The 9,738-nt window shown below is 31.4% G+C and overlaps 1 protein-coding gene across 2 annotated transcripts; it reads right to left on the bottom strand.

Moving 5' to 3' along the window:
* Nucleotides 1-734: 734 nt before the first annotated feature.
* LOC111306089 (ent-copalyl diphosphate synthase 1-like) lies at nucleotides 735-8,859 on the bottom strand. 2 transcript variants are annotated; one of them, XM_089750520.1, is made up of 15 exons: nucleotides 8,662-8,859; nucleotides 7,994-8,080; nucleotides 7,777-7,874; nucleotides 7,350-7,653; nucleotides 7,065-7,248; nucleotides 6,673-6,887; nucleotides 6,438-6,558; nucleotides 6,135-6,247; nucleotides 5,796-6,034; nucleotides 4,733-4,848; nucleotides 3,187-3,285; nucleotides 2,353-2,607; nucleotides 1,905-2,028; nucleotides 1,373-1,567; nucleotides 735-1,112 (listed from the first exon to the last, which is right to left on the bottom strand). In XM_089750520.1, exons 1-15 carry the CDS (start codon nucleotides 8,753-8,755, stop codon nucleotides 879-881), a joined length of 2,478 nt encoding a protein of 825 aa, XP_089606646.1. In that variant the 5' UTR covers nucleotides 8,756-8,859; the 3' UTR covers nucleotides 735-878. The 2 variants fall into 2 exon arrangements, with proteins under 2 accessions (XP_089606646.1, XP_022759729.1); XM_022903994.2 differs by having other exon boundaries at nucleotides 5,808-6,034.
* Between the last annotated feature and the right edge of the window lie 879 nt (nucleotides 8,860-9,738).

The following is a 9,738-nucleotide window of genomic DNA, read 5'->3' as shown; positions in this document are numbered from 1 at the left end:
CATCTTTGGAGGAGGAATTATATTTATCAAACAATGCTCCAAAGAGGTGAAACAATTTATCGTGGTTAACTAGATGTATCCACTATCTAAATTTGTGCAAATCTCTTGTTGTTTTCTTGTGTACTTGTCAACTGGTCATTTTGAAAGCCATCAGTAAAAAGTTGTGCTCCTTTGTCAACTAAGCATAAATATCTTGGTTCCTAGGAACAACGATTTGGGTTTCTTTGTCTTGAGCATTATTTTCAAAGGTAAATTTGAATTTCCATTTTCATGAGCTTTGAGTTGGATTAATTGCAAGTACCAATGTGAATAGCATGTGTTTTTTTGTCTCAAAATTGTGATCTTGATCTCAAAGCTAGCTAGATAGGATATCAGAAGACCATGTTTGGATTAATATCTCTTTTATCCTTATTCATCCTGGAACTATATCAGAAAGTTAGATTTTGGGGGTGGAGGGATGGACATTTAAACATGCTTTATTTGGCAAATTAATGGATTACCAGTACCAATATTAATTATTGAAATCAGATTTATCTTTTTAGAATTTTATAATCACATATGTTGATCAAATTTTCATTTTGGGTATTGTCATTTCATTTATCACACTGTATGACAGGGTAAGTTGAATGATTTAAACTTTATTGTAATCTAATTAAAATGACCAGATATTTTTGTATAATTCGACAAACCATGGATCTTGTCAAAGATATATCTGTGAGCCATTGCTTTTATCATTGTCTATTTGTTTTACTTCAAAAACTAAAAGATATTTTGTTTCATTTTTCTGTGGCCTTGAAATAAGATCTAATTGATAATTTTTTTTCCAGCTTTCTTTACATATCAAGAATGATCACACCAACCTTAAACGAAGGATTTGATCAGCGTACTTTCTCAAAGAGAACTTTAGAAATGTGAAATGTGATCGTCTCTAAGTCACAGTGTGCAGCATAGTAAAAACTGCGTGCCACTGTAAGAAATGTTTGCTTGAATTCTGAGTTGATGTCGTCTGAGGAATTTTGAAGTACTAATTGAACAAGTTCTTGCATGGCGGACTCTATTTTCTGGGTTCTGGTGTGCTCTGTGTCAGCATTATAGCAGCCATTTTCATGCACCTGAAACAGTTAACAACAAAAATGATGAGTAATTGTTACTATTAAATGCACGAAACCATTTAACTTTACATGGATAAAAACGAAAATGCAGGCAGGACTCGAAAGAAATTGACAGATAAATGGATACTAGCCTTGTAGTAGAATAGTATAAAAGTAGAAGGAAGATGATGAAAGAGTGCAGCCAAAACAATCAGAAAGATTCCAGAGAGAAGAATCTGTTGTAGCTAGGGTACAATATTTCTTGGTTTCACGCAACTGACCTTTTGCTTTTGGTAGTGACAAAGCTGATGACAAACTCTATTGGTGACGTTGGAGAGTAGCTCGTATTGGGGATGAGACAACAGCTCCTCCAAAGACCAACGGCCAGAAATAAGATTTATCGTTTGCACCACTAATTCTGCTGCTCCTTGGTGCCTACCACCTTCCTCTAGCCACATCAGCATCCACTTTTCCCACTGTTTTCCCTCTCAGAAGAGAAAAAAAAAAAAAAAACAATGAAATTTAGAAAGCAACAAATTAACTAACACATTGGAATGACTTTCTTGGTAGTTGCTGACACCAGGTAGCTCTACGATTGACTCGCGGGGCATCGAACTAGCTCTAAGGACAATTTTATTTACTCAAAGATTTACTGTTTGCATGTGAGATTTACTACGTCTAGTACATATAACGACAGATAATGTGAAAAAAAAAATTGTAACTAGGAATGTCATCCATGTATCAAAAGTCTCCATGGATTTGGGTTAAGATTGAAATTTGGAATGGGATAGATAGGATAAAATGATTACTTACAGCACGGCGTATGCTGCAACTAATGTCTCGACCATGAGCCACAAGTGCGTCCAATGATAGGTGGTTCAAGGTCAGAAGCAAGGTACCTATCAGCTTCTGTATTGTCGTGTTTGAGTCCAACTTCCTGCCACAAAATCCACATGTAAACATCACTTTCTTTGTCAGCCATTATTGGAAACAACAGATTGTCCGTGCCTCTACATCAATGGCTTTCGTTAAAGTACATAATTTTTTTGTTGACATTATTACATTACAGATTTTACTTACAAAACACTTGTGGACATACTCCAAAATTTTGTTCTTATTTTATCATGATATTTTTTATTTCATATAATGGTATTTTTTTTTACATATAATATCACGTCATACTTTTGCAATTAATCTTGATTTTTTCTTACCTTTTTTTTAAAGATTTAGAGTAGTGTAACAATGGAAGTAATTTACCTACCTTCCGTTAATGTAGCTAAATCGTGCATCAACCACACTTCGGAACATTTGGACGAATTCTTTTCTCAGCTCATTAGGTTTCTTTGAATTGTCAAAAGAAGAGGCGATGGTCTCAACCAAGAAGGCAGTCTTAGCCCACGCCAGCCGCTCTTGCGACCTCTCTGGTTCGAATATGCTAGCTGCCGCCATAAAATAAGTTAAGAGAAGAGATCTTCGGCTCACCCCATAATCACCAAGACTCATTTCCGAGTACCACCTGCTCAACTCACATATTCCACAACTCATTACTAATCATACATGACTATATATGATCTTATTATTAATTACTGTCACTACTAAAAAAATTGATTTTATCTATGAAATTTTTCATCAATAATAATAATAACAATGAATTTAGTGATAAAATTTTTTATCTATAATAATTAAGTCAATAATAGTATTCCATCGGTTTGATGCTAATTTTTTTTAGATGGATTAAAATCATAATATGCAATTATAAATAGAAGCATTTGAGAATCGAATTAAATTGAAGACAGTTTATGTCAAAGCTATGGATTTCTCGAAAGTGGAAGTCTATTGGGTTTGACTCTAATCTTATTTTTGAAAAATAATTATAATAAAAATGTTAATCAGTGTTTAATGGTGCTGATTAAGATGATATTTAATTAAAAATAATGTATTATATGCTCTTGAATTTATAATAAAAATAGTATGTTAAATGCAAAATGTTTTTTTAAATAATATTTTAACTATCTTTAATAAGTATTTATAGATTCCGGTAACCAGATCCAATTATAATTAAGCAACGGGGAGGATTTATGATTGGATTACTTACTTTTGCATATTATCCCATTCCATCTGATGTATCGCTTGGCAATTATTGTAGTCTAGTTTTGCAAGCTCAAGGTACACATTATTGTTCACATAAGGCATCCTGCATCAAAATGTCATTAGAATAAATTAATTATAAGTACTGCAGCAATTAATCTCTTGACAATATATAATTCCCTTTTTCTACTAATCTTATTTTACTTTATTATACCTTAAAATATCAAATATAGTACTCTTAACATGTAGCACTAACAATTTTTTTTTGAAAAATGTGCATGAAATTATATATAACTAGAACTTATTATATTTGTAATTAGTTGAATTTTTTTGGCATAAGAAGAGAGGTTTTGTGGCCTTTAGTGACTGGGCAGCCAAAAAGATAGAGAGATAGGCATAAAAAATTTAAACAGAAGCATTAAAAAATTATTTAATCTACTATAAATAAAATTTTTAAATTTTACAAAAAAAATTAATAGGGTAAGACACTCTTAGGATATATTAAAAAGAATAAAAAATTAATTTAAAAAATTAGACATATATAAATCTCTTAAATTAAATTAAAAAGTTATACTACTAATATAAAAAACAAACCCTTGAAAAATGAATTTGAAGAGAAGCATGCACACCAATAATGGCAAATATAGGTACTTCCATTAAGAAAATTACTATACAGTAGTATTTAGCCTACCATTACCATATATTTTAATTATATCCATCTTCAATCATGCCTTGCCACGTTGCAAGTAGAAAAACATGACATCTAAAGCAATATTGGCGTGGCTCCTGACAGCCGATATTTTACTCGTTAATTATGACATGAATTTAGGCTACAAACCCAACTTGAGTGCGAGTTAATGATGAGAATGGTGAGCAAAACCTTGGTACCAATACTATCTTGGTTCGAATTTACACAATGTAAAGTTGACTGCCTAAGGTAAAAAGCAAACAATCAAATGAAAAATTACCACCAAATAAACTAAAATAAAGAAAAACTTTAGAGAAAATAATAATTATTAGATCTAAGAGCTGTATATATAAATACAAGTCATCATCTAATTTAATTGTATATATGGAAGAATAATATGAAGTTATTTAATTTTTGGTAAATGGGTAACAAAAGTTTTTAAATAAAATTTAGTAATTATTTAAATTTTTAATATTTTGTTACAATCAATCAAGTTTGAATTTTTTATTTTAGATTAATTAAAATTTTCAATATCTATTTTTATACAATTAAACTTTTAAACATCTATTTTTTTTTCCAATTAAAATTTTACTACAGGAAAATTAATATTGATGGTTAAATAATGTTAATCTAATAAAAGTTTAATTGATGAAAATAAATATTTAAAGATTTAATTGATTATAATAAAATGATAAAAGTTTAAATAATTATTTAATTTTTATTCATGGAGATTTTTTACCTTTTAATCCTAATTTTTTTAAGAGTTCATCATTTTTTTATTATAATGTAATTGGTAATTTATCTTTTTTTGTTTATTAATTATATTATATTATATTATATTATGATAAACAAAATAAAAAGCTACCTGTAAAGAGTCTTTCCAATCCATACGTCATCATCACCTCCATATTGTTCTATGTAAAATCTCGTTTCCACTCTAGGTAGGCTTGCATACCATGGAACCTTCAATGCGAACCCAACCTGTTAATCAACATTCGTATCTAATTAAAAATTTTGGTATTCAATTAGATACTCCCAACCCTGCAACTTCCAAATCTGATTAATTTATTCTCCATCGTTACTGATTAAATTAACATTCAATAACTACTCACCACATTAATTCTATTTTTTATTAAAAATATGCATGTTTTATATTTTATAAAAAAATTATAAATACTGAAATTTAAATATACGTAAATCAATTGTACTAAATACTGAGTTCAAATATGCATGTTTAAAATCAATTTATAAAAGTAGAAAAGGTTTTGCAATTAACTTGGCTTAATTATTTTATTACTGTCAAAAGCGTAGTGTGCATGTGGCAATGCTGGTCATAGACACAGTGTGCCCCATAAATGGAAAAATAAACAATAAACAAGTGGAAGTTGTCTTAAGCGTGAATAATAATGTTTGCTGTTATTTGATGATGACTCTTTTTAACTTTTGAAGTGGCAAAGCTTTTTTTTTTCTTCTTTATTAAGTATATTAATAGTATTAGTATTACTAGACCTAGTTGTTCATTTGGAAAACCGAAGTGGCAAGATGTTAATATTATGCCTGGTTGATCGGGATGCAAACAAGTGATTGACAAAAGGGGTTTGTCGGATTATAATGCCCTAACTAAAAAACACACATGAATGTGTCCGTGAAACAAAACAAAGTCAGAAAGAGAGTTCTGACTAATCACAAATGTATAGTATTAGAGATTTAGAAAGAGAGAATCAATTTCAAATAGGCAATATGTTTTAAGCGCCTAGCTACCACTTATTGTAGTTATTCATTAATTTGGATTGTAAAAGGCTTTTATGAATAAAAATAAAAAGAACTATGCTCTCTTATATATATACATTCTATATATAATTATAGTCGGAGCTCTTCGTTATGAAATAATTGAAAAAAAAAAAATAGAAAAGGCAAGAATCGCTTACAATATATATTACCTCACCAGGTAAGTCTTTGGTTATGATCCATTTGTCTAAAAGTTCACCAGCAGCTTGTTTTTCTCTTAAGAATTTGGATGAAAAGTGCTTGGCATCCTCAAGAATCTTGTCACCGGGGAACAGTACCTGGGAAGCTCTGTATAGGTTGAAAATCCCGGTTACAGCTTGGTTAGACTGCCCCACAAAGCACAGGAACTCGCCGTCTTTCTCAAAATGTCGGAAAACGTCTGTTACATATGAAGTCCAAGACCAAGAATCGGGGATTAAAAAACGATAAAACTTTAACAATATTTGCAGGGATAGTGATCCAAAGCTTAAATATTGTACCCGAAGAAACCTCGTATCCATGTAATCTTAGTAACCTAAATCCCATGGCCGTATCGTCAATGTCATGAACCCTAGTATTTCTTGCCCAACAAATTCCATCTTCAGTCCAATATCTGAAATTTTAAGAAACCTGATGAACAGTCTGAATTCGGGAAGTTAATTCTCCGTGTTGTAAGTACACGATCAACTGTCCTGTAATCTTTTCATATAATACTAAATTTTTAATTTCAATCATCATGATTCAATTCACATGGCAATCTCAAGTACAAAAACAATAAATATGTAAGTACATACTAGCCATACCTATAAACATAATCCAGGCATTCTTTAATTTCTGGCTGGAAATATCTTGAAATTCCAAGGCGTTGCAAGCGGTCGACAGTCCAAATGTGTTCGAAGAGGTCAACCGGGTACACATTGGGGACTTATAAATTAAATGAGTACAAGCAAAATTATGTTAGAAACAAAAACACATGCATTCGAAAAGGCGAAAGTAAGATTCCCAATTATGAATAGACAAAAGGGAATAGTACTTTACCTCCCCCATTGAACCTTCGAACAGTTTTCTCTAAATATCTGAGACAATTCTCATCTTTAGTTTGCATGATTGCGAAGGCAGTGGAGGATGGAGAGAACAAGAATGACCCATCTTGGCACTGCAACTTCAAAAGCTTTTGCCAGTCCAAGCCTGGCATCCCTTCCAGGCTATGGAGTAGTGTTGTGGGCACATTATGCATTATCTCCTTTGGTATCCTATCCCACACGCATAATAATTACATTACATACATGTAAAGATCATCACTAAGGGTCCTACGCTTAAAAAAAAAATTATAAGGCTACCTTTTTAGTTTTACTTATAAAATTTGTCAAAAGAAACCAACATAATATTAATAATTGTGGAAGCTTGGGAATTTGAGTTGTTAAAAGTACCTTGTGAGCTTTAGAGCTCTCTTTGCGTAGACGTCTTGAAAGACAGGGGAATCATACGGTACTTCAATGTTTAGACTTCGAGCTATTTCGAGAAGCGAAGGAAAAGCCACTTCAAACCCGATTGGCATATGCTCCGCAATTTCTTTTTCGAGTTTGCTTATGTTCTCTATGAAAAATGATACTCCTAAAGTATTCATTAAAAAAACCAAACCAAAAAATTAATTAGGCAAATCCAACAACGTACTGTTCTTTCTGTCTTTGTTTTGTAGTAAAATTTTACAATACCTTTCTGGCATTTGTCTGGATGAATATCCCATGATTTCAACGCAATAACACAAGCTAAAGTGTTGATCAATCGGTCATGCGCCACAAATATTTGTGGATCGCCCCATGATCCATCAGGAAGCTGATTGTTGGCAATCCATTCAAGGCTTGAAGGAAACTGAGGAGCACCACTGCCGTGAACGTCTTCAACGAGGGCTACCCAGGCTGTGTCATACGCTGAGCTGCTTATTTCTCCATCCTCCATGGAATCCAACATGGATTTAATGGTGTCCACACGTTCCTTAATCTTATTCGATTCGAAAACCTTTCCGGATAAAAAAAAAAATTACATCACCATATTTATATGGCAGTCGTGTTCACTCAATGCTTATGATTATGTATGAACAAAAATGATTTTTGGGGGTGGTTGAAACTTGAAATTATTCACCTTAAGAACTACCCTTTCTTTTTCTTCTTCTATGTCATCATCCACAATCTTCTTCCACTTTATCACTGGCAGACCATTTTGAAACACGCCAGCATATTCTGCACATAAATATTACTCGTAATTAATTACTATCTAATTTGGTGATAATGATACAGAAACAAAAAAAAAAAAAAAATTCAAAATGCAAAATGCAAAATGTTTTAAGTAAACAACATACCTTGAGTGCGGGGTTTGGATATAGCACTGCATAGGGGGCGAATATCAAAGTTATCTCCTTTGTCTTTACCCCATAACGGCCAATTGCCTATAATAATTCAATTAAAATTAGATTAATCCACTTAGCAAACTAATAATATGGACAACATGTTTGTATGAGCTAAAACGGCTAGTGATAATAATTTTAAAAGTTATATTAATTTGTCCACCAAGAGAGTAAAAAAGAGAAGGAAAGAAAGAAGAGAGACATAATGAATGTCTTTGTCACTCCTGCAGAAACAATATGAATTGCATGTTGTGTTGTGAACAGAGAGAAATATATATGATCTGGTTTTGCATGTTAGCTTTTAATCCCAGAATTTCAAAGCAAATGATGATCAATCCAATCACTAAGAATTTTCCAGAGAGTTTTCCCAAGTTTTTTCTTCTAATGTGTGTGATCCTAGAAACCGAAAACAGAACAGTTTGTTCAGAGATGAAATTAAGATCCATATCGCAAAAAACCAAAAGGAAAAAAGGGAGAAAAAAAAAAGGGAGATTAAGAAAAACAAAGGGGAGTTTCAATTCTTTTTTTTCTCTCCCTCCACATCCATGATTCCGAACAATAATAACACAAAGTGAAAGTGATGATATAAACATATATAATTATATATGTTTTGATGATCAAACCTGCAAAAGGTATAAGAGGATGGTTGTTGGAGAAGGAAATAGAAGAGGAAGCAGTAGGAGAGAAGGAGTTAAGGTGGATGGAATGAGAAAACATGTTTTTGTATTGCTGGGGGTGGGGAGAGACAAGTACCAATACACACCATTTTAAAGTCCAGAGAAAGAAAGGAGAAGCAGACACAGCCAACTTCCCAAGAGATTCCCGCTACTAGGTGCATGGGATCATCACCCAAATATTGGAAATGAGGGCAGTCCCGTCCTTTTCCTCTCTCTGTCACCCCCGAAAGCATTTCACCTACAATGTTATAACTAGTTAATCACAATAAAAAATTATATAAGATTTCATCACTTAAAAATATATATTTTATATTATTATTAATAAATCTTACATAATACTAAATTATGATTTATTAATTATACTATAATTGTCATAACGTATAGATCCGTAGATCTATCGCTAAATATGGATTAGAGAAATCACTATCAATTTTTTTTGTTTAAGTGCAATTGGCCACCTGATGCATAATCTGATCAACGAAATCAAATATTAGGTTCGAAAGTACAGTTATGCATGGAAAAAATTATAACACTCCTACAACGTCTATCTGAAAGATGGTATCAATTTGATTTCAAATTATCCAAGCCTTGATCATTTTATAATTTATCAAATAATTTAATATTAAAAATTAGTTTTAAAATTACCCTAATAGTTTGGTAGCAATTTAAGATAATTTTTTCACTTAAGAAATATTCATAAAGACTAATGTCTCATTCTGAAGTAATTCTGTCATCAAATTTATTATTTTATTCAAAAAAATTAGTAAAATGTCCCAATAATTTTGTAAGACTTATTTTAAGGTAAATCTCTCAATAGTTTGATAAGATTTCATTGCAAAAAAACTTGTGAAAATATTAAGTCTCCTAGTTAGGTAAGACTTAATTTAAAGCAATCCTCTAATAGTTTAGAGAATAAATTTTATTTTTATTTATTTTTTTAAAAATAATTTATGAAAATTTTCAATAGTTTGGTAGATTCCATAAACCTATTTGAAAAAGATTTTTAGACTTATTTCTTTTCTT

This window comes from Durio zibethinus, chromosome 21 (assembly GCF_047325235.1).
Source record: "Durio zibethinus cultivar Kanyao isolate XHJ-2024 chromosome 21, ASM4732523v1, whole genome shotgun sequence".
Taxonomy (NCBI): domain Eukaryota; kingdom Viridiplantae; phylum Streptophyta; class Magnoliopsida; order Malvales; family Malvaceae; genus Durio; species Durio zibethinus.
Note: the sequence above shows the minus strand (reverse complement) of the source record. Positions and strands in the feature narration are given on the sequence as shown.